Source organism: Doryrhamphus excisus, chromosome 8 (genome assembly GCF_030265055.1).
Source record: "Doryrhamphus excisus isolate RoL2022-K1 chromosome 8, RoL_Dexc_1.0, whole genome shotgun sequence".
Lineage (NCBI taxonomy): Eukaryota > Metazoa > Chordata > Actinopteri > Syngnathiformes > Syngnathidae > Doryrhamphus > Doryrhamphus excisus.
Window position 1 is genome coordinate 8688897 of NC_080473.1, and position 25273 is coordinate 8714169.

General features: G+C 40.8%; 1 protein-coding gene across 3 annotated transcripts; it reads right to left on the reverse strand.

Annotated features, from left to right (window-relative positions):
- Positions 1–494: 494 nt before the first annotated feature.
- On the reverse strand, positions 495–23925 carry capn12 (calpain 12). 3 transcript variants are annotated; one of them, XM_058080339.1, is made up of 25 exons: positions 23669–23925; positions 22451–22595; positions 22275–22364; positions 14038–14231; positions 13808–13877; positions 13384–13502; positions 9322–9446; positions 9061–9232; positions 8897–8980; positions 8042–8127; positions 7863–7940; positions 7608–7792; positions 7303–7550; positions 7220–7231; positions 7052–7131; positions 6195–6317; positions 5584–5620; positions 5418–5489; positions 5296–5341; positions 4944–5005; positions 4420–4488; positions 3278–3356; positions 3036–3152; positions 2783–2835; positions 495–2694 (listed from the first exon to the last, which is right to left on the reverse strand). In XM_058080339.1, the coding sequence occupies exons 4-25, from the start codon at positions 14224–14226 to the stop codon at positions 2668–2670; spliced, it is 2133 nt and encodes a 710-aa protein (XP_057936322.1). In that variant the 5' UTR covers positions 14227–14231; positions 22275–22364; positions 22451–22595; positions 23669–23925; the 3' UTR covers positions 495–2667. The 3 variants fall into 3 exon arrangements, with proteins under 3 accessions (XP_057936322.1, XP_057936320.1, XP_057936321.1); XM_058080337.1 differs by having other exon boundaries at positions 9322–9455; XM_058080338.1 differs by lacking the exons at positions 22275–22364; positions 22451–22595; positions 23669–23925 and having other exon boundaries at positions 9322–9455; positions 14038–15219.
- Positions 23926–25273: the final 1348 nt, after the last annotated feature.

Here is a 25273-nt window from a genome sequence, read left to right on the forward strand (position 1 = left end):
GTTTTCTCCGGGTACTCCGGTTTCCTCCCACATTCCAAAAACACGCTAGGTTAATTGGCCACTCCAAATTGTCCATAGGTATTAATGTGAGTGTGAATGGTTGTTTGTCTATATGTGCCCTGTGATTGGCTGGCGACCAGTCCAGGTTGTACCCCGCCTCTCGCACGAAGACAGCTGGGATAGGCTCCAGCACCCCCTGCAACCCTTGTGAGGAAAAAGCGGTAGAAAATGAATGAAATTATTTTCTGTCTGGTTACCATTTTGACGCTCCAGTGAGAAAGATCCTGAAAAGATCCATCCATCTTCTATCACTAGAGTACTAGGTATGGTCACTGGGGTATGCTGGAACCTTTCTCAGCTGATTTCGGGCGAGAGGCGGGGTACACCTGGACTAGTCGCTAGTCAATGGCAGGGCACATAGTATAAAACAAAACAACCAACCTTTGACCCTCACATTTATACTTATGAACAATTTAAAGTCCCAATTAACCTAAAAGCAAGGAAACCGGAGTACCCAGGAAACACTGTCATAACTATGTGAGCTTAAGTGCTAACATTAAGCTACATCGGCCTTTTTTGTTTTTTTACAAAAACAAACTGATCAAACTTCCAGCTCCTAACTTCTTTTTACACTTGTATGACAAAGGTTTTATAAAAGGTGGCAGCTGATGATTTATATGACTTCCTATGGACATCAGAGGTTGTACAACAATTGCCAGTCATCTGACTTCCTCCTCTCCACTCCATCAGGAAGCAGCTGAGGTGCACTCACTTCATAATGAACACAAGGTGGTGTGAGAGCAGCAAAAGGAGCTAAGAATAGCAGCAGGTGAAGAAGGGACATTGGCGCGCGTATGAGAGCATCTGTGTGACACTGGGAAGAGGTTGCAAATAGTGCGACTCAGACGGTTACTAGAGAGAACATGAGTGAGGGAGGGATGGATATAGGGAGCGAGGGTGTGTTTGACGCTGTACATGGCGTCAGTGTGATAAGAATAGAGAGTGTGCGTGTAGCGCTGCTGAGACATCACCGCATCGCACATTCTCGCTGTGCGTGTGTCAGTAAGTTCATAGATATTAGCCGGGCTATGCTCTTGGGTACATGATGAGTAAACTGTTGGGGCCGCAGTGATGCTTGTGGTTGGATATTAAATACAGCATGAACTATTGCCTTTCTTTTGGTAGTATCATTCCAAACTCACACAGAATAATGGTACTTATACTTAGATCAGTCAGGTGTTTATTTTATTTCGTAAAAATCACTACATTTGTATATTCCCTGATCAAATACTGGGCAGAAAACTAAGATTGTTCATCTCTGCTGTCCTTTCATAGAGAGGAAAAGCCTTTTTTTGTTGTTTTTTTTGACAGTTGCAATAGCATTTTTATTCTGTTGTGAATGAATAAATTAATTTAGGGAATTGTATATCCAAGACATTTATAACAAAGATTTTTTGGAGAAGGATACTGCCCATGTACTTCAAAAGGTAGTAGTAGTATTTTCAAACCATTTAGAAACATTCATTCATTTTCTACCACTTATCCTCACGAAGATCACAGGTGTGCTGGAGCCTGTCCCGGCTGTCTTAGGTCGAGAGGCAGGGTACACACTGGACTGGTGGCCAGCCAATCACAGGGCACATATAGACAAACAACCATTCACACTCACATTCATACCTATGGACAATTTGGAGTCACCAATTAACCTAGCATTCTTTTTGGAATTTGGGAGGAAACCGGAGTCCCAGGAGAAAACCCACGCATGAAGATGGCCAAGGGTGGAATTGAACTCGGGTTTCTTAGCTGTGTGGCCTGCGCGCTAACCACTCGTCCGCCATGAAGCCCATTTCTAAACATTTTTAACCAAAAAGTTGAAGTAAATTCTAATAACACACATATTATCTCTGAATTCTATATATTTTATGAATGACGCATTCTATTCTTCAGTATTAAAATGGTGATCTCGCTTAGAATACCTCCAATTATTATTATCATTAATAGTCACTAATTGTTAAGGAGCGACAGTGTCTCAGGAGGTAGAGCAAGTCATCCAAAAACTGGAAGGTTTTCGGTTCAATCCCTGCTCCCTCTTCCTTGCCTCCAGTGCTGCCCACACTGGTGTCGGCACAAATTGGCATCCATGTTTCAGTCAGACCACCCCAGGGCTGCTGTAGCTACGGATGTAATTTACCACCACCACCAGTATGTGTGACTGAGGAGTGAATGAATAATGGATTTTACAAAAGCGCTTGAAAAATACTATAAAAAAATCCATCCATCTTCTTTGTCGGTTACCCACACAAAACTGAAACTCAACTCTGGACCCTAAATTCCGGTAACGGAACACATTTATAGCAACATGCATCATACAACATACGGTTTGTCTACAGCCATGAAAACCTGTTTACGACTTTCTAAATGCAGTTTTTAACATCATTAGAGCCCTCTCAACATGATATATGAGTATGATAACTGAAATATTACAATATCATGATGCATCGCAGTGTGAGGTTATTTATTTTTTGCTTAACTGTCGTCTACTTTTCCGGAATACACATCATTTGAAAGGTTTTGGAAAATGTTGAAACGGCAGCATTAGATGAAGACAAGAAGGAAAAACAGCTGCGTATGCATTGACGCTATTCTGAGTCCATGTGGAGACCCTCCTCACACCACCAGAAAGTGAATGAGCCACTGTGATGGACAGAAAAGTCCCACAAAGAATGAGAACCAAAACTGAGTTCACACACTTTGTAGACGAACACAAGATAAATCTACTCACAGAGTTGATCCCTCTGTCTTTTACCTCATGACTGGTCTCTGCGTTGTACAGCGCTGAAGAGAGGGGGAGGCAGGACGTGAGGGCAGGGGTAAGGAAGCTATGGCTACGGAGCCAGATGTGGCTCTTTTGATGGCTGCATCTGGCTCCAAATATATTTGTTTTAACGTTTCTTTTGCTGACATTTTAAAGTAAAACATTACAAAAATCACTGTTGTATCGAGTGTGAATGAATGTGTGTGTGTGTGTGTGTTACCAAAGAGTTTTCGCAGCCGTGTGACAGCAGCCACAAAGCCATGGAAGGGCAGGTGAAGCTCTCCAGATGCAAAGCGCTCAGAGAGCAGCTGGACGATTTTACTATCACACTTCATTCCTGAAAAAGACAGAGATAATGTTTGTGCATATTATGGTATATATAATGAAAAAAAAAAAAAAAAAAAAAAAAAAATATATATATATATATATATATAATGAACGCGTGTGTCACTGAATGCATACCCACGGCCAGTAGAGCTGCAGTGAGTTCAAAAGGACTCATGGTCCCAGAAGAGTCCTCATCAAAGTGGAAAAAGATTAACTGAAATAGACAGCGGTCTTAGTTATTCTCCTAGTTATGTATTTATGTTCACAGGTCTGGTAAAATTATAATGTTGATGTATTGAAACAGGCATTTGAAGATAAGTAAATACACAATTTGTATAATTGGTAATGGTAACGGGTACCTCTCACATTCCAAAAACATGCTAGGTTAATTGGCGACTCCAAATTGTCCAGAGGTATGAATGTGAGTGTGAATGGTTGTTTGTCTATATGTGCCCTGTGATTGCCTGGCCACCAGTTCAGGGTGTACCCCGCCTCTCGCCCAAAGACAGCTGGCATAGGCTCCAGCATCCCCGGCAACCCTTTTGGATAAGCAGTAGAAAATGAGTGAACAAAGGGTTTATTTTCACTTGAACATGCATCAGATTACAATTGAATGCATCACATAATCAGTTCACAGTTCCACATGTCCAAAAGGAGTAGGAAGAAGCAAAGCTTATTAAATCCTACCCCTCCATCTGGTACTTTTACAATCAGTAACTTTTACATTTGTTCACTTCCTGCTTTCCTAATATAGTTTCAGTTTTGTTTGTTTTTTAATTAAATTTTTGTCACGTACCGAAGTACGAGGTGATATGACCATACAATGACATAATGGGTACCATAGTAAGTGTCAATATAGTGATATATATATAGCACATCATGACTGGTTCAAGACTCTTCATCCTTGTATTTAGCAAACATCAACTGCTTGTATTGTTTCTTGAATTGGCTCATCGTTGTGCATTGTTTGAGTTCCTTACTCAATCCATTCCATAGTTTGATTCCACATACTGAAATGCTATAGCTTTTTAATGAAGTCTTAGCATATAAGTGTTTCAAATTTAGGTCTTCCCTATTCCCTATAATTGATGTCATTGTTACCATACTTGGTAATTAGAATAATAGTACAGTAGATCTTTCAGAATCTACACCTATTCCAGCTCCTTTTGTGGCTTTGTCATGCTCACTACTGCCACCCACGGGATTGGAGTCTCAGTCGCTTGCTTGGTCTTGACGGATGTTGCAAGGAAAATGTTACACACACATCGTGTAGTTACCTGCAGGTTGCGTAGATCGGAGAGCAGGTCTTCAGTTTGCTGACGATTGAGACTTGCTCGTCCTTTAGTCTTATAAGCACACTTAAGGCCAGATGATAACCATGTGAGTGAAAGTCTCTGCTCAGGTATGTTGATTATATCGACAACAAACATGGTTGGTGATGATAATGAGAGACAGAAGTTGATGGAATTAGTGGAAGGTGAAAGTCATTAGAAGAGAGCCGTAGAGAGTACAATGCCACTGTTGGGAACCCTCTCAGTGTCTCACTTCCTGCCATCACAATGGAGATGGATGGTTGCCAAGTGTAACGTGTGTAGTCACCTAGCAGTGATAGGCTGGGGTTGTGTGACCGAAGCGGCTAAGAATAGCAGCATGTGGATGAAAAGGACGTACAGTATGTGTCTATGCTGATTTAAAAAAAAAAAAGGGTGGTGAAAAAAGTGGTGAAGTCCGAAACAGCTGTTAGTCATTTTGAACCACAAGTAGGCCAGAATTCAGTGGCATGACTGGGCAAAAAGGATACATCCTTTCCAAGAATGATCTGTCTGCACGTCTCCAGTGGCAGGTGGTAATGTTTGTCCAAGACTGAGAATTAGAAGAAAAAAAAAAAACCAAGAATGGATGCCAGCTCCAGTTTGGGATGAGGTGAGGATGGGGACAAGGCTCGCTGCTGTTCAAATAAGCTTCAATTACGCCATCTCACAGGAAGTGATGAGCTTTAGTCTAGACTGCTGACCTCTGTGACTCTTGACAGTGAACACTTTGCTACGTCGTCCCCACCTAGTGGCGACTTGCAGGTTTGACACAGTCAAATCTTCTTGGTGGAACTGGGTTAGAACTAAAACAAAATGACCAAAAAAAAAGTATATATTCACCTGAGTTGAACAGCTTCATGAGCTCTTTGACGTTCAACCTGTCATCCTATGTGACATAAACAGTATTGTGATTTAAAAAAAAAATTACTTTACCAGTATTTAAGAGTCTTGTTAGTACTTACTGATCCAGCCGCTTCATCAAAAGCCCTCAAAACTCTCATTTTTTCCTCCGGGGCAACAGGAGCTGCCATCACCTGTTTGATACAAACAATACATACATTTATTTTATAGTCTCTATAACATATAGTATGCAATATCAAGTATAGTATAGGTATTCTTTAAACACACCGGGAGATAGCCAGAAGAGCACATAAAGTCCTGAGTCCTGAGAGAGAAAAGTAAAAAGGTACATCAGGACAATTTCACAAAATACTTAAAAAACGTTAAAAAATTACCACAAGATCTACTTTTTCATGCACTCCAAATTATTATTAAAGTTTAAAAATTCAATTATCATGTATACTGTAGGGCTGCACGGCGGTCGTGTGGTTAGCGTGCAGCTAGGAGACCAGGGTTCAATTCCACCGTCGGCCATCTCTGTGTGAAGTTTGCATGTTGTTGACATAATTGCATGTTCCCGGGTTTTCTCCGGGTACTCCGGTTTCCTCCCACATTCCAAAAACATGCTAGGTTAATTGGCGACTCCAAATTGTCCATAGGTATGAATGTGAGTGTGAATGGTTGTTTGTCTATACGTGCCCTGTGACTGGCTGGCCACCAGTCTCGCCCAAAGACAGCTGGGATGAGGATAAGCGGTAGAAAATGAATGAATGTATACTGTAATTAGTATTCATATTTAGGAAATAATAGCTTCTCACTAATGATCGCCAGCTTCTGATTAACACACCGCCATCTTTGTTGTTTTAATATTGTATTAGCATTAGTTTCCTCCATCTCACCCCAAAGTGTTCCCAGTCTTGGAAAAGATGCGCACAAAGAACTCTCCAGGCTGGTTGGGTCGATAGGTGGATGCGACGATGACGTAGTGACCCGGATCCAGGTGTACCTTCCTCCACACTCCCCTGTCAGACACGTCCACGGGTGTGAAAGTCAGCATGGTAATGGTAATGGTTTAATTTCATTTGAACATGCATCAGATTTACAATTGAATGCATCACATAATCAGTTCACAGTTCCACATGTCCAAAAGGAGTAGGAAGAAGCAAAGCTTATCAAATCCTACCCCTCCATCTGGTACTTTTACAATCAGTAACTGTTACATTTGTTCACTTCCTGCTTTCCTAATATAGTTTTTAAAAAAATAAATTATTTTTGTCACGTACGAGGTGATATGACCATCCAATGACATAATGTGTACCATAGTAAGTGTCAATATAGTAACTGTTACATTTGTTCATTTGTTCACTTCCTGCTTTCCATAATACAGTTTAAGGTGTTTTTAAAAATGTTTTTAATAATGTACCTCGTACCGAAGTATGAGGTGATATGACCATACAATGACATAATGGGTACCATAGTAAGTGTCAATATAGTGATATATATAGCACATCATGACTGGTTCAAGACTCTTCATCCTTGTATTTAGCAAACATCAACTGCTTGTATTGTTTCTTGAATTGGCTCATCGTTGTGCATTGTTTGACTTCCTTACTCAATCCATTCCACAGTTTGATTCCACATACTGAAATGCTATAGCTTTTTAACATAGTTAAAAAGTAGCATGATCAGAGTGTTTTGTTGTCACGGCTAAAACCTGACCTGGGTAAAAGTTGCTATAGATTCCCATCATTTTTACCTTTGAGCCTTGTATTTCCCTGAGCGACCAACGGGGCGATTTTTCAAGAAGAAGTTGCGCTGCAGACACATACCTTGAAGCTATGTGGCGAAATAAACCAGAACAAAGTCAATATTTCATACTGTGTTAAATCAATGACAAAATAACTGATGTTATGAGAAAGATCACCTCGGGGGGAACCTGAAAAAAAACAAAGAGAATACTGTGAGCTCCGAAAGTCAAATGAGGATGTTGGATGTAAAAATAAGGACCTTGTAAATGTGAAAACCGATGTAGAGGAAGTGGACTTTATCCCTCCGCCTTCTGTCTTTCTGCAGGACTTCCACCAACACAGTGCACTTTTTTGCTTTCAGCTTCTGTTTCTCTGTCTTTTTGCTCTCATGTGGCGTACTGTCCTCCTCCTCATCGTCCTCCTCCGCTTCGTCCTCCTCATCGTCCTCCTCAGGCTGGTCCTGCTCCGTAAGAACCAACTCAAACTGGGGGTTCTTCCAAAATGATCCTACGGGGAGATCATGACACCAGTGTGATGGCTAAAGTACAGTATGTGTATACATACGGTTGTATTTGCGGCTTCCACCGGCGGAGCTTCCTTGTAGCCACAACCCTTCATGCTCGTTGATCGTCCATTTGGATGACGACGAGCTGAGAGGGTCTGCTCTGTTTCTTTCCACAAGGGTGTCAGGATTAACACTGCAGAGCTCCACATACTCAAACTTCTTGCTAAAATCATCAACACTGATCCTGATATCCAGAGAAAAGAGAAGATGGAGTGGAGCGTGATACCAAAATGTTTATTAGACTAGTTACTTACCAGAACTCTCCATCTTCCTTTCTTTTCATTTCGAGCCTTTCTTTCTCTTCTTTGGATACGTCATCCCATTCCTTGCCCCTGCAGCCACACACCAAGATAAACACAACATGTGGCCAGAACATACACACACACACACACACACACACACACACACACAAACACGCAGGGGACCGCCTCACTTGTCACTCCAGGGTCCACTATATTCAACAAAGCCCCAAGGATTCCTCAATCTCAGGAGCAAAATCTCATCTGACACGTGTTTCACCTGAAAACAGGAATGCATTTAAAGATGAAGCAGCTTCATAACGCCAGTGAGGAATGATGGAGGAATTATTTCATAATTACCAGTGAAATATCTGCAATTTTGATATGTACTCCATTATTATCACAAACATCATCATGAAAGAAATAATATTTAGATCACTACTACTACTATCTTGAATACTGTTATTTTAGAGTACTATCACACTTCAGGGTCCTGCCTATGCTTATCCTCACGAGGGTCGTGGGGGTGCTGGAGCCTATCCCAGCTGTTTTTGGGTGAGAGGCGGGGTACACCCTGGACTGGTGGCCAACCAATCACAGGGCACATATAGACAAACAACCATTCACACTCACATTCATACCTATGGACAATTTGGAGTCGTCAGTTAACCTAGCATGTTTTTGGAATGTGGGAGGAAACCGGAGTACCCGATGGCCGAGGGTGGAATTGAACTTGGGTTTCCTTCCACCATGCAGCCTCAATTCAAATCTATATGCCAATATTTTATATGATAAATTAAAAGGATTATGCAAAAGACAAGGCAGCTGACGTCAATGCAGCATATTAAAAAGCTTTCAACAATGGGCACAATCACCAAAATGGGACCATAACTCCACACAGAGATGACGAGGGTGGAATTGAACTCGGGTCTCCTGGCTGTGAGGCCTGCGTGCTAACCACTCGTACAGCCCTGTTAATGAATGCTAATCATGCTAATACTAATAGGGTCAGTTGAATGCAACACAGAATGACTATGTAGTGTACTGGCCTGGTCTGTTTCAGTGATGGCGTAGGTGTGGCCCTTTATAAGGCCATCTTTGTTTATTTTACCTACTTCCCGGTAGTTGTTGGCCTGTGGAGACAAAAAAAAGGCTCTAAATCAGAGTTGCCCCATGCTTATTTGCATGTTGGGACACCGAGGCTGGCGTGTACCTGAATAAAGCAGCTGAGCAGGCTGCCTCGAGCAAGGGCAGCTGTCAGTAACCTCCACAAGACCCGAGGCGTATGAGAGGAAACCGGCAGGGAGTATGCGATGCCGCCTGTAAAGTCCTCCATCCCCTCGGAAATGTTGCCCCCCTTCAGACTTCCGTATGATCCAATTAACCTGTAAGAGGTGGGAATCGGATGCGAGGAGTGGAGGATGTCAGACATTACAACCCAGAGACATATGCTTGCTAGTAGCGGTATACCGACTTGGCATAGGCCTTCTCCACCAGGGCGCTCCAGTACTCGTTGCGGGTGTGAGAATAGCTGAAGAGCAGACGGCCCTCTCGTACTGGCAGCCTGTCATCCACAACCACCTCCACCCACTCACCATACTGCCAGAACTACACGGGACACACGGATAGCACACAGACAAGCACCGTGATTGAGATTACCGTATTTTCTGGACTATAAATCGCTCCGAAGTATAAGTCGCACAAGGCCAAAAATGCATCATTAGGTAGAAAAAAAAAAACATACATAAGTCGCACTGGAGTATAAGTCGCATTTTTTGCAGGTAATTTATTTTACAAACTACTTGACCCAAACAGACATTACATCCTCTTGGAAGGCAACAATAAAAGAATAAAGAAAAGGCTGAATAGGTGTAAGATATGCTAACACAATTCAGCTACACAAAAAAAATAAACATGAACACAATAGGTGTCCAGTGTTTATGTAACATAAACACTTTTTTTGTTTATAAGTTGCTCTGGAGTATAAGTCGCAGGAACAGCCAACCTTTGAAAAAAAGTGCGACTTATAGTCCGCAAAATACGGTATATTGAATTATAAACAGTTTTAAGTACAGTAACTGTTTAGTTTTCTTCATGGCGGTAAGAGTAGCCTCCGCTTTACGCTAGTCCCTAACAAGTTTCTCACTTACTTCAAACTTTTTCTCTGCTGTTCGATTTACTGTTTTCAGTTGTTAATTTCACTACTTGCAGCTTGTAGTCTGCAGAATATTATTTTCTTCTGGGGGGCATTTGTGTTAAGTCGTTCTCAATTGTCTTTATAAGCCAACGTCTATTATTTAAATATTGAATTGTGGCTGTCTGTCAAACTATATGCCGTATTTTCCGGACTTTAAGTCACACTTTTTTTCATAGGTTGGCTGTTCCTGCAACTTATACTCCAGAGCGACTTATACATGAAAAAACTGGACACCTTTTTTGTTCATGTTTATTTTTTGTGTAGCTGAATAAGCATTGTGTTAGCATATCTTACACCTATTCAGCCTGTTCTCTATTCTTTTATTAATATTAGAACTTGCCTTCCAAGATGACGTAATGTTTGTTTTGGTCAAGTAGTTTGTAAAATAAATTACCCGTAAAAAATGCGACTTATACTCCAGTGCGACTTATGTATGTTTTTTTTCTACCTAATGATGCATTTTTGGCCTTGTGCGACTTATACTCCGGAGCGACTTATAGTCCAGAAAATACGGTATATATTTTTTCATTTATAAGTCGCACTGGAGTAAAAGTCGCAGGAACAGCCAACCTATGAAAAAAAGTGCGACTTATAGTGCGGAAAATACGGTAATTACGCAGGTGGTGTATGTTTCATTCTGCTAAATCCTTTTACTTTTTATGACGGTACATTTATTTTAAATGTAGAAGATCAAAAGTAAAGGAACTGGGCTGTTAAAAGAGTTGAGTCATAAAACACACAGTTCTCTTGTCCTTTTACATGTACCATTTTCAAAGGCAGTAATTGGTCATGACGCAGGGTGTGTTCTCTGCTACTGACTGTGTGTACACAGCCCTGCAGGTGTGTGTGTGTGTGTGTGTCAGTGGGTAGTCACTCTCCCTGCATGTCCGGACTGCTCTCATATCACCCTGACAAGGCAAAATGAGTTTACAGTCCCTCCGTCCTGCAAGTTAAGTCATGTCACATTCTCGTTAAGAGTCTCCAAAGGGCCCCTGCTCCAAGGGGAAACACACCTTGAAAAGCTATAGGACTGCACAATTCTTCAACAATCTTTCAGAAGAATGATGGAATTTAGTGATGTGTAATTGGCAAGTTGATGCCTCTTCATCTGGAAATAACTTAAAATACACATCCTGGAACACATTTGGCAGGATTGACAATTTGAATTGGTATGAGCTCCATTACCCTAGCTATCATCTCCTGGAAATTATATGGTAATAGTAATTGTTTAATTTCATTTGAACATGCATCAGATTACAATTGAATGCATCACATAATCAGTTCACAGTTCCACATGTCCAAAAAGAGTAGGAAGAAGCAAAGCTTATTAAATCCTACCCCTCCATCTGATACTTTTACAATCAGTAACTGTTACATTTGTTCACTTCCTGCTTTCCTAATATGGTGACATAATGGCATGCATATACGATTAATTCCATCATTTACTGCACATAATACAGGGGCTGCAGCAGCTAATGATTTTCTTAGTTGTTTCTTAGTGAGTTACATAATGGGTGTGCTTTCATGGATGACTAAAGCTGAGTCCAATCAATTAATCATTGATTCAGATTAATTGTTGCAGTAGTAATGATACACACCTAAAAAGTATGGCATTTTCAAAATGTAAATTCCATAGGAATCCTGCATGAATAAACGAGTACAACCGATTGGTAGTCAGTGTCAGGTTGAGCGGTAGGGAATATTGGTTGGTAAATAGACAGGTATAGGTTGGTTGGCTGGTAAATTGGTGGTAGATGGATTATAACTTATGTAGGTTGTGTTCTAGGTGGATGGGTATGTCGGTTGGTCCCCCTTCTGTCATTGTTTTGCATGCTATCCTCATTAAAATATGAAAACCTATAAATGTTTGTGTGGTTTTAGTTAAAGCAGACACTGTTTTTTTCCTCTGTGTGATTTTGACAAAGATCAGATCACATTTGATGGTGATTTTAGGCAGAAATGTGAGAAATTCCAAAAGGCTCAGATACTTTTTCATACCACTGTATGTTGTGTGGTGGATAGACGAGCAGGCCCAAGTTGGTAACTCTGTCGCAGGTTGGTAGATATGTGAACTTGCTAGGTAAGTAAGTAGGTTTTTTCGTAGGTTGGTAGGGAGTTAGGTAGGTTAATTGGTAAAGTGGTACGAAGTTAGATAGGTAAATAGGTAGGTAGGTATTGATTGGTTGGTAGGTTTTGTGGTGGTCAGGTGGCTAGGTTGGTTTTAACGTGACTTTTAAAAATCCTAACAGTTATTTCCATTTTCTACTATTTGTCCTGCTCAGAGTAACAGTGAGCTGTAGTCTAACCCAGCTGACTTGAGGTGAGAGACGGAGTCCACCCCCGGACTGGTCACCGGTCAGTTACAAAAACATGCACAATTACAAGGTGCAGGTCTCGGCTGTAATTAACTGTCTCTCATTAGCAACACTATGAATGGAGGACGTCATAGCTGAGTAGTGGTGGTGGGATTTTAAGATTCTCTTACTGGTTTTTAAATGTCTTAACGGCTTTGCCCCTTCGTATTTATCTGATCTGCTTTTACCATATCAACCCCCGCGGACCCTGCGGTCCTCCGGCACTGGCCTTTTAACTATACCAAAACCCAGAACAAAAACCCATGGTGAGGCAGCATTTAGCCACTATGGCCCCCAACTGTGGAACAGCCTGCCGGAGGGCCTCAGGATTGCGGAGACTGTTGATATTTTTAAAAAAAGATTAAAGACGCACCTTTTTAATCAGGCTTTTAACTAATATTTTTAAACTTTTCTTATGTTTTTATCTTTTTAGTCCTATTTTATGCTCTTAGTCTTCAGCTTTTAACTCCAGTGTTATGTTTTTATCTTTTTAGTCCTATTTTATGCTCTTAGTCTTCAGCTTCTAACTCCAGTGTTTCCTCAGGAGGGTCCTCCACATTGGGGGCTGTTCGGGTCTGCTGAGGGGGTGCCATCCTTGGGTCCCTTCGGCCCGGCCGGCTGGGGGTTCCTCCCTTTAATGTGGGGGTCCGCCCGTCTGTCGGAGTCGGGGGGCCCGGGTGCCGGTCCTCCGATGGCACGGCCTGCAGCTCGTCCCAGTGTGGACGGCCCCAAAGGTGGCGTTTCCTTGTTCCTCAGTGCCATGCCATGTCTCCCTACTGTGTGTGATTGTGTGATTGCGTGTGTGTGTGTGTGTCTAGTATGGAGGGTGGGAAGAAGGGACTTTCTTTTGTTTCATTGTTTTTTCCTTTTAATTGTGGAAATTGTTTTAATTCTGTAAAGCACTTTGTGTTGCATTTCTTTGCAGGAAAAGTGCTATACAAATAAAGTTGATTTGATTTGATAAAACTTAATCTCTGTTACTCACCCTGAAATGAAAGATGCCTGCATAAGACTGGGACAGGCTTTGGTTGGCCGGAACCACCTTGATGAAAAGTTTAGGATGCATTGTAAGACAGGACAGCGCCGCCAGCAGCCAGCAGTTACCTGGCAACACCCAAGCGAACACACGAAAGATTTAATAAGTCACATTCCTCTCTGCGAGAAAGCATCTGTTCTGTGTTGTTTTACAGAGTAGCTTTCTGTGAAGCTCTGTTTACATGTAGGGGAAAAAAAATGTCAAAAAAAAAGTGGAGGAGGAGGTGAGCATTGACCTCTTACTCAGACGCTCGCTATTGGAGGCGGAATCATCAGTGCAGAAATCCCACAAATAGGAAGTTTCCAAATTAACAGTCACTTCTGCTTCCTCCATGCCTTCAATGAAGCATTTTTCGATGAAGTCGTGTACTCACCTAGCTGACCTTGGCAGATGTCGGTGGTACCGGTGGTGCCTTCCACAAACACAGCATTCTCACTGATGTCCTTACAGAATAAACAGGAGTGTAACATGTCACCAACTTATATATCCAATATTCAGCTTGGCAAAAGATAATGCTCACTATTAATGGTTTGTTTCACAATAGTTTCTTCTTCAGTTGTACAAAAAGTATGTCACTAGTCATAATGGAAGCACTGCTCTTACCTTGGGTCTCTTCCACTTGATCGCCTTGGTGGGGTCGTCATCCTCCGGCATGCCGATGGACTTTTGCTCGGCTGGAAAGAACGGATCAGAGAACATCTCCCCAGCATTGAGACACTTTCCCAGCAGGGTTTCAAAGTCCTGATCCTGAAACCTGATGGGGTTCTTGAAGGAACCTGAAGGGGCCTCCATGTTGTCTGTTCAGTCAGTAAAATGTTGGGACTTTACTAGCTGATGCTTAAATACAAGAGCGCACACCCACAAAAAGCTCCTGAAGAAGCAGCAGCAGCGCCTCCTCGGTGCGGTGCTGCCCATCCCGGGAAAGAATGCATACCGCCGGGGGGGTAATGTCGAGCTGGAGTCGGTGTAATGACACGGTGCCGAGAATCTCTTTGATCCTGCTAATTTATTGTCCAGCATGACTTTAAAAGAACGTAAAAAAAACACAACAAATGTGGGGGTCATAGTTCAAAATGACTGTGATTAATCACTTCCGGTACCAGTAAACTTTGAGTTCTTAAACGCCATGTTTATCTAAATTCTGAACTAAAGAAACTAACCGTTTTATGTGGCAATATCAAAATGATCTTTAATCCATTTTCTATCATTCACATGTCGTGAGTTTAATATTTATTGTTGGACTGGCTGTAGCTACATCAGTCGTTTCCTCTATCTGACGCTAGATGGCAGTATACTCCAGCCACAGCCTACCGGTGCCGAGATCATAAATCATTAGGTAATTGATAGAAAAGAACGTGTTTTTATAACATCAACCATGTCAATAAATTATACGTATGAAATTGTACGTATTTGAATACAAACTTAAAATACTATATGTTATTGTGGTTGTAGTTTTTAGTGGCATAGATTTTGTAGTTTTTAAGTGGTCCAGAGCACTGATAGTTCTCATTTGACTGCCTCCAGTAGCTAATGGAAAAATCTGTTATCCAAAAAAAAAAAAAAAAAACCTCAGACAAAATGTTATTCCACATTTGAAAAGCTTACTGTCAATTCTCCAGCTATGTACCATACAAAAAATGTTTCTCCCTAAAGCAACCCAAAGTGCTAAATTCATAACATTTCAAATAAATTAATATTACATAAGACAATATTCAATTAGTGCACCATATGTAACAATGAAAAATATAAATAGAACAGAAATAATACACAATGTTGTGAAAAAATGTATGCCCCTTCTTGATTTTTGTCACACATTTGTTTAATGATCTGAAACATTTACAGTAACTATTAACACAAAATGCAGTTTGTAAATAAAAATCTTAATTATTAATAGAGGGAAAAAAATCTACCTTGCCCTGTGTGAAAAAGTGATTGTATCCCTGTTATAACAAAACTGCGATTAACTGATTACTTAATTGCAATACTGTACATAATACTGTTATATCTTGTCACATTCATACTGTGCGTACTGTTTATAATCTGTATAATCTGCAATAGCCATGCTATGGTGATTTATATCCACACTGTATCATAGTCATAGCCTGTTATAGTTTGTACATATATCTGTCCATTTACAGCTCTATTCTATTTCTTCATTTATTTACTAATAAGGTATTTATAAATTTGCACTTCTGGTTGGATGCTAACTGCATTTTGTTGCCCTGTACCAGTGACATGAGCAATAACAATAAAGTTGAATCTAATCTAATCTAATCTAATCTAATCTAAAACTGAGATCTATCAGTCTGGAAAAGCTTATAAAGCTAATTTTTATTAAAGCTTTGGGACTCTAGTGAACCACAGTGAGAGCCATTAACCACAAATGGTGAAAACATGACAACAGTCACCACTTCCCAGGAGTGGCCGTCCAACCAAAATTATCCTAAGAGTGTAGCAACGACTCATCAAAGAGGTCACAAAAGACCCCGCAAAAACATCCAAAGTACTGCAGGCCTCACTTGCCACAGTTAATGTCAGTGTTCATGACTCCACCATAAGAAAGACACTGGGGAAAAAACAACCTGCATCGCAGAGTTCCTAGACCAAAACCACTGCAGAAGAAAACGAACATTAACATTTGTCTGAATTTTGCCAGAAAACCTCTTGAGAATCCCGAAGACCTTTGGGAAAATACTCTGTGCTCTGATGAGACAAAAGTTGTACTTTTTGGAAGGTGTGTGTCCCAACGGCCCACGTCAGAAAAAGAACATCATACCAACAGTAAAATATGGTGGTGGTAGTGTGATGGTCTGGGGCGGTTTTGCTGCTTCTGGATCTGGAAGACTGCGATAAATGGAACCATGAATTTTGCTGTCTACCAAAAAATCCTGAAGAAGAATATCCGGAATATCTGTTTGTGACCTCAAGCTGAAACCAACGTGGGTTTTGCAGCAGAACAAAGATTCAAAACAAACCGACCTGTATCAAAGTAGATGGTGCCTGATAATTAATTAGTTGTGAAAATTACAAAGAAAAAACTAACAAAATCAAAAATAGAAAATAAAACAAAGAAGTCCTGAAGATAAATTGATCCCAAGCAACAATTTACGCTTGAACCATCAAATTCAACATCATGTTCCCTGATGGTGTCATTAGTTTTTGTGTTTTGTTGTCATTGGTAGGCCTAAGCAGATGAGGAAGGCCTGCTTTTGGCCTCTCTATGGACCACTTGTGAACTTTGGTCCTCATACAACTTGAAGTGGACGTCCAATTACCGACCCCGATCCCCTCTTCCTCCCCACTTGCATCAATGCCATTCATGAAGTCGAGGTGGTTATCCATCTCCAAGAGGCCGTTTCCCCCCGCCGCGCTCTCACTCCAGGCCTCTCTCCATCCCACGCCTGATTACACCGCGAACGTGAGACTGACCGGGACTAAACAAACAAGAAGAATAGCAACACAGATCTGTCTAATGGTCACCATTTAACTCCATTCATAGGCTCTCCATTGTGTCCGTATGGTCTTTGAGGCCCAGATTATAGGAAGCCTTCAGTGACAAAAGGTCAGAGGGCTGAGCAGACACTCCCACACGTCCGTGACCCGCTCTGATCCCACGACCTCGGCACCAGGAGCCTTCGGGGCCCGCTCGCTCTCCTCGCTGGTTAACCGGCTTTGTCTTGGCCCGTTTTATGCCGCATCACTCACACATATCAGGCGGGACGGGTCAGGAGATGCCTAGAGAAGGGCTAGGGGTGTGTGGGGGGGATAATTAGCTTCGGTCACACTATGAAGAAATGATTTTTGTGTGAGTTGTTGTGTCATCATTCTCCAATTTGCTGTCTAATTGTTGTTTGTTCCCATCGTAATTACACTATATCAACATAGACATGTAATGTTAATTGCTTTTCTTTTCATTGTCAACATGTATTAACCTGTTTTATGTCTATGGACTTGACAACTTCTTTTTTGATATAATGGTGTTTTGCAAAGGGTATTCATTCAATTTGTGTGAAACTGTTTTTTTTTTAATTGAATAACTTCCATTTTTGCTGTCATTTTGCTGGAGTGGCACATTAATCAGTTCAAATCCGATAAAAACACAAATAGGTTTTTTTTTTCGCTGCTTGAGCTCACCCCATGTTTGTTTATTTGAATCCCACTGGAACAATGTAACAATGTTTTCCCCCCACTTTTGTTCCACAATTTTGAATCCATATGAAACTGTACCCCCGTTCGCCCAGAATCAGAACTTATACAGTCCAGTTCATTAATCTGCAATGTCTCAAACTGTGGTATGATTACCACTTATGGTACGTGGACTCCATGTAGTGGTACTTAGAACATTATTTTTTAAATGAAAATGACATTATACAGTACTAACTTATGGAATAGTTGTACCAAAAATGGTCATACTTGCTGGAAAAAAACTGAGAAGAATTGTCCACACACAAGGAATACCATGTCCCAGAATCAGAAATGGTACAGTCCACTTTGTAATGTAACTACGTCGTTGCCTGTTAAGCAAAAACAAAAAACAAAAAATGAGCTAATTGCTATACACATTTAAACTGCTGTGCTTTCAACAAAATGCCCGTCTCGGTGTGTAGCCCAGTTAATTAATCTGCAATGTCTTACAGGTTCTCAAACTGTGGTATAATTACCACTGATGGTACGTGGACTCCATGTAGTGGTACTTAGAACATAATTTTTTTTTAAATGAAAATGACATTATACAGTACTAACTTATGGTATAGTTGTGCAAGTAAAAGCTGAACCGTGATGGTACCAAAAATGGTCATACTTGCTGGAAAAAAAATTGAGAAGAATTGTCCACACACAAGGAATACCGTGTCCCAGAATCAGAAATGGTACAATCCACTTTGTAATGTAACTACGTTGTTGCCTGTTAAGCAAAAACAAATTAACTAATTGCTATACACATTTAAACTGCTGTGCTTTCAACAAAATGCCCGTTTCAATGTGTAGGTCCACTTTTACCGCAAAACTGTGACGCAAGCCACGAGATAAGCACTAACTGATGTGAAACATAAAGAGCTACATAGTTGTGCAGTCCACATATGTTCAAAGTGGGCGCCTTTCAGCTGCCCTCGGGCCTGCAGTGGAGACAAACAAATGATATATTTTTCCTCTTGTCACAGGACCAAACAGCCACCTTCTAACCTTACTATGCACGCTATCTTGGACCAACCTCTGACCCCTGTCTGTGTGTGTGTGTGTTGGGGTGGGGGGGTCAAATTGTGGCCTGCTGGAGGAGCATGTTCAGATCCAGTTTTCTGGTATTTCTGTTCGTTTCAGGGCAGGGCATGCAAAAAAAAAAAAAAAACTGACCTGAATGTATACGAGTGACTAACTGAATGTGTGGATGTGTCAAGGGGGTCACCAGGTGTAACAGGTAGAGTGTGTGTGTGTGTGTGTTTTTGAAAGGCTAAAATTTCGACCTAGATTTTGAAGGCGTATTTCATCAACTGTAGTAGGCCCATATAGAATATAGTATTACAAATATAAAACTTATTTTTATTTTTTTAAGTCAACTACATTTGTGACATATTCCATGGGATGTGCTCAAATTGCTTTGGAAGACATGCCAGCATATACGTATGTGTAATACATATATCTTCAAGAGTTTTAGAATCATTAGATGTATTGTGTTGCTTAATGGCGGCCATGTTTTTCTACCAGTCATTTAGCGGTGATGCGAATAAACACCCTAAAGTTACAGTTGGCGCGTTGTAGCACTGTGTGAAAATTTTCAAATCAATCTTCATATCGATTGCAAACTGAGGTTTAACAACAGCGCCACCATGTTGTGAATTTGTTAGAAAAATAATAGCAAAGGGGCATATTTTGACAAATGTCACCCTTTTCTGTGCAGCGGTTCAGGAGTACAAGAGCTGGCTTACACAAACAAATACACTCCATTGGGTTGTCATTTTACAACTGTATTTGTGGAAAAAAAGTCATAAATTCCAAACAAAAAAGTTGTAAATTTATGGGAATAAAGTCGTAATATAACATGTCAGAAGGAAAATAGAGCATAGCTCTTCAAGAGGGAAACTTTCCTCTTGCTTTAGGCAAGCTTTTATTTATAACGTGGCAGCAAAACAGAGCAGTCGAGCACAAACAGATTAGCATGGGTAGCCCTTCTCACGTCCACCTTCTTCACCCCGCCAACTCCACATGCTCAAGGCCAAAGGTCACATAAGTCCGCCATTAGCATAGCTATCTGAGGCAATGCCTGTAACAAAGTTTTTTTCTCTCAATTGATTCTTAATTCTCTCTTTTCTATGACAAAAAAGTCATAGATTTACGACTTTAGTCTGAAAAATCCCCCCTCATGTAGTCCCAATTTCTTGTAGTTTATATCCAAAAAACATATTGTCTTTTTTGCCGAAAACCGATATACCAATATTGTCCAACTCTCAATTTCCGATACCGATATCAGCTGATACAGATACTGATATGTGTAACATGACATCTGAATAAACACATACAGTATGTGTTGTATACAGCTTTTTTTTTTTTTTAAATATAGGTTTTCATAAGCAGGAAAACAATCTGATACCGATATTGCATTTTTATGCTGATATCAGACATCCCTAATAATTAGCTTATGGATCATTCTCCTAAAAAGGGGCACCAAGAGTGACATAGCAAGCAAAAATACAGTTGCTATTTTCTAACCAACTTGCATATTAAAATAAAGGAGGGCCGCAAGGCACTGTTTACCGAAATCTCAGTTGTAATATTTACATTTGAAATGCTCTAATTTATTTACTCTTTTGATTTGCACTTTGTATGCGTAAAGAAAGAAACTGTTTTGACATTTTTACATGTGCGTCACAGATTTTCAGTGTGATTAACAAGTGCCTCACTGTTTCTTTAGTTTTACCATGCATATACAGCAACATGTGCAATATTGACTTAACGCTGTGTTAGTTAGCACAAGGGTGGCAGGTGTCACCTTCTGTGGAAACATGATGTAAAAACAATAGTTCCCCAAAAATGCATCATGGACACTACTCCATATTTCTGATTTTCAACTTTGATGAAAATGCTTATGTCAGCTCCAAAATGACCTATATCTTTGATTCTCGTACAAAGAAAGACTAGAGACATCTTCACTGGTCAGTTTTTCTCGTCCTCCCACACTCACTGGGAAGAGAAGGTGAGGCAGGGTCTAATTCCAGTGTTCAGGTTTCACTCTGCGGTCATTGAAGGAGGGAGGGAACGGTGAAGAGGGCGAGGAGAAGGGGGGGGGGGCAAGTAAAAGTGGGCCCGCTGCAACCGACCTAACATTAAGAACTGAGAGGGATTCCTGCAGTTAGTCTGATCGCTCCCGAGTGCATCTTTCTCTTTCTTGTTATCAGCGTCCACCGCACTCGTGATTTAATACTGAATCCCCCCCATCCACCCTACGCTTAACTTTTATGTGTGCCATGTCAGGGAGGGTAAACAGGACAGGGGCCTGCAGAGATGATTGGAGGCACCACACAGTGTAGGAAAAGTAATTAAAAACTCCCAGTTAATTGGCTTTTTATATGATAAAGCACAATCTCCTCATGCATACGTGAGAGCCTCTTATGGCCACAGGCCAGGCCTACAGGAAAGTAAACATACAGCTCACACATTCCCTTTGTTGTGCAAGTTTTACAGCTAATCATCTTAAATTTAATCGGAATGAGAGAGTGCACCAGTGTTGGCAGAAAAGTGTGCTTTGTGTGTGCATAATGACCGTGACTAGCCACAAGGCCGGGATCACTTTAGTTAGTGTTTTTTTTTTTTATATATATTTTGGAAGTGTGGCTTTGGATGCCATACATGACTGACAGTGCTGGATTATTGTACTTCTTTGCGATTTTGTCAACAAAACTATAACATGAATTGTTGAGTTCCCCAAGGCTCACCCTCGAGCCCCTTTCGATGTGCTAATTTGTATGGGTTTTTATTTGTGCCTAATGTTTTGTTCTTTTGAAAATGAAACATACTACAGGCCCACAGGTTTGGCAGTGAGCCTCCCCTACCTGCCCCAAAAAACACTTCGACACCGTGTCGTGAAACAAAAGCAATTTTAGTCATCAGCTATTTATCTCACTTGAATCTTCATGTTTTATGTTACTTTCTGCAATCATTTAGTGAGGACTTAGCTGTCTAGAATATAATTTTTCTGTATATATTACCGCCATACTATATCTGGGATTGGAAATCCAGTTCCCAGTATAAAAAGCAACCTATTTAACCCTTTATGTTCAACCACATAGTCACCAATACACCTGACTTAATTTCTCCCAGTAACTTCCAGCATGAGTAACTTGTGGAGTACTGCGCTCGGCCAAATGTAACATGACTAAATTGTGGATCATCAATCACGTGGACAAGTTCTGAATCAATATTTATCTAAAAACATAACAAAAACAATTTTAAACAATTGTTGTCAATTTCTCCTCCTTAGTCAGCCATTGTGGGCGTAATGGCTGATCAACCCATCAGATGACCTTGCTGACCTTATTGTAGGCCAGCTAGCTGGCCCTGTGAGTGAATCTGAAGTTACACTAAGTAACCTACATATTAGAAACAGCTCAGTTTAATGCATTGCCATACTAATAGTTAACTACAGACACAATAATAAACATCACATTGAATATATGAATACCTCTTAATCAAACTGATCATTATAATCTTTGTAAAGACAAATGTGAGTGTCCAACATGGCAGTTTATGGTTTGAGGTGTGGTGTGTGTGTAGATGTCTCAATGGTGCTAATAGGGGGCAAAGTCCATGTTACTGCAGTGAAGGGACAGTCACTTGGTCAAGAAACACACCTGACTCTCCTATTGGCCGATGACCTCAACTTGCCGCTGTGATTGGCTCGTGTCGACTCTGGCATGTGAAGGACAGCAGAGAGGTGTGCCCTGCAAAGAAGGACAAAGGGGCACTCAGGGACGTGGTGGAAAAGATAGGCCTACAAGGCTGCAGGTTCTGCCGCGTATCACCTTACCTTACATAATTGGGCTCATACAAGCGCCAAATGGCGGCCAGGGTGGCGCCTCCGAGACAGGGGACGGAGTTTACCAGAGGAAGACGTGGAAGATGTTACCTGTCACCTGGACGTTCTCCCATCCCTCTCTCCTTCTTTTCTGTCTCTGTGGAGCAAAACGGAAAAACTGACTCATCCGAGTCTGAGGGGCGGGCCATTGGCTTCTGTCATCATTTCCACTTTATTCTCTATAACACAGTGGTAATTGGTACGAGTGGGCGTGTGTACATCTGGTGCAATAACTCACCCCCCCCCAGCCCTGCTCATCCTCATCTACCCAACCCCCACCTTGTTGAAAGCTCATTAAAAGACCTGCTGTTAATGAGCTAGAGGGATCATAGAACTTCATTTTCATGGGGAAAGGGGGGGGGTTGCGGCCAAGATGCTGGTGCAGAGGTTTTTATGTCCTTAAAATAGAGTCAGCAATTATCCCAACCCCTTGACACTCCCCATTCACCCTGCTCTGCCTCCCAAAATGCCTGCAAACAATAACCAACCCCCCCCCCCTCCACAGTTTTGTGTCCTGAGAAATCTTAGCCTGCCGTGTCTCATCGTCAGCACCGCTCTCTGCACCCGTCCCGCGACCTGCTGGAGAACAAGTACACACGCCACTAGAATAGCATTAAAAACGTCTCCGCACAAAGCCGGGAACATCACAAGGATGTAAACAAGGAGCGAGGGTCCCTCACCCAAAGACTTGCATTAAAAATTAATAAGTCAGCGCTGACTGGGTTCCTCAGAGAAAACACTGACTAAGAAAACACCATGCTGAGAAGAGACGCTTAGAAATAGTTTCAAAAAGCTTTTTTTTTTTTGCAAGTCCCACACTGCAGGGCAGTACAACAATAATGTAGAGAAATGATTCAGTAGAGAAATGACATCTAATAATAGTAACTGTAAACAAAAGTGAACTTAATCGTGTTTGTGTGTTTAGCCGTCTATACATGCTAGCAAACAGGCTACTTCCTGGTTCATAGTAAATCAACGATGATGGTAAATGGTAAAAAAAACGTTCATAAGCTAGCAGGCTAAAGACAACAGGATCACACAATCACACAATAGTGACAATATGTGGTTCACGCCATAGTTCTATGGTGACTCATACCATAAAAAAGACAATTAATTAATCCGATATAAATTAAAAACATTGTGGAGCTCAGTGAGACACAAAGACCATACCAGTTTTGATTATGTTCATCTGCTAGCATGCTACTTCCAGACAGGAGGAGGACCACACCAATTTGGATTCAGCTCATACAGGTGTACTAGCAAACTACGTCCGGGTTCAGAGTTGCCAATCGTCTTTTGGAAAAAAAAAAACGAATTGCCCTGTATTTAGGGGCAAAAGAGGGGAAAGAGCGGCAAAGAGATTCACTTTGATGGGGTATATATTGAACCCAGTTGTTTTCACCCCAATTGCATGGGGAATTGAATGACATTCGACAGAACTTCTGATTCTGAAGGCACTGGGCAGATTACATTGACATGGCAACACATAGAAGCTAAAATCTGATTGGACAAAACAAAAAAAATCTTCCAACATAGACATACCGTACACTACTGTACGCAATACAGCCAGACACTTCTGAAATGAAAGTAAATAACTGTTGGGAATAAATTAATTGAATTTCATGGAGGAAATACTAGAATTTAAGTTGGAAATGGGGATGCTGGGATCAGGGTTTTATGTTGCCCATTCCATACCAATTATCCATGAGTTAAATCTGTATAAGGGGGAAAAAAAAGACAATTCCAAGGTCCCCTAACAGCTTTATTGAGACTAAAATGACAAAAAGGAAAAAATAGAAATAAATGTATTCCTCAAATATGGAAAAACAACGTGGGGTACTGTATTTCTGTTAGTAACTGAGGACAACAGGACTGTACCATTTTTTAATTCTGTCCATGTAGCAGACTACTTCCTGGTTTAGGGAGCATGGCCATTGGACCTCACCATATTTTAATTCCAGGTTAGGTGAAACCGTTTTAGAGTTACTCAAATGACACAAAGGGAAAGTACATTTAGTTTCTTAGTACTAGTAAAAGAGTGTAGCGTAAGCAAATAAGGCTGTGCCATTTTTTTTATTTTGCCTGAACTATGCAGCAAGTCACTTCCTGGTTCAGGGGAGGGTCACGTGAGGCAACAGGACCACACCATTTTCAAATCTGAGCAGGTGGAACAATGATCAAAAGGTACTAAATGGGCTTTTTGTCCTCTGAAAAAAGGAAAAAAAAGAACATAATCATGTTTGTATAGTTAGCAAGATATGTTGTCTTCTTTAGCTAGCAAGCTAATTTCTAGTTTATGATGTAAGCTTGCCAAAGAGACTCTTATCAATATTGTTGGTATTCTGGGGTTGAGTGTCAAACACTTTTATGCTGGTTTAACTTCGCCTAAGGCAGGGGTCTCAAACTCAATTTACTTGGGGGCCACTGGAGCTCGGGTCTGGGTGAGACTGGGCCGCATCAGGTTTTCCAAAAAAAAACAAAAACGCATTTATTAAAAACAAAAACATTTAAAAAAACTTTGCTTTGGTTTTAATTTTCTACAAGAAAAGCTCTGATAAAACATTCCACTGTTCTCAAATATCTTACTTTTTATTTTTCTACACAAAATAAGATGAAAAATAAACAAATCAAGAATAAAGAAAATCAATCAATCAGTAATAAAGAAATAAATATAATAATAATAAAACTGCAAATAATAAAAACTTAAGAAACCACATATAGTTGGTGGGTAGACAAATTATTTTTTTCAGATTAAAATTAACAAAGCATTATTAG

What these genes read in the sequence shown, in the direction of transcription:
- capn12 (XM_058080337.1), bottom strand. Translation starts at nt 14,226, where the DNA reads ATGGAGGCCCCTTCAGGTTCCTTCAAGAACCCCATCAGGTTTCAGGAT. An exon ending in TTGATGAAGCGGCTGGATCA is followed by an intron (nt 5,342 to 5,417) that starts GTAAGTACTAAC and finishes TATGTCACATAG; the next exon opens with GATGACAGGTTGAACGTCAA. An exon ending in AGATCATTCTTGGAAAGGAT is followed by an intron (nt 4,489 to 4,943) that starts GTATCCTTTTTG and finishes TGTGCTTATAAG; the next exon opens with ACTAAAGGACGAGCAAGTCT.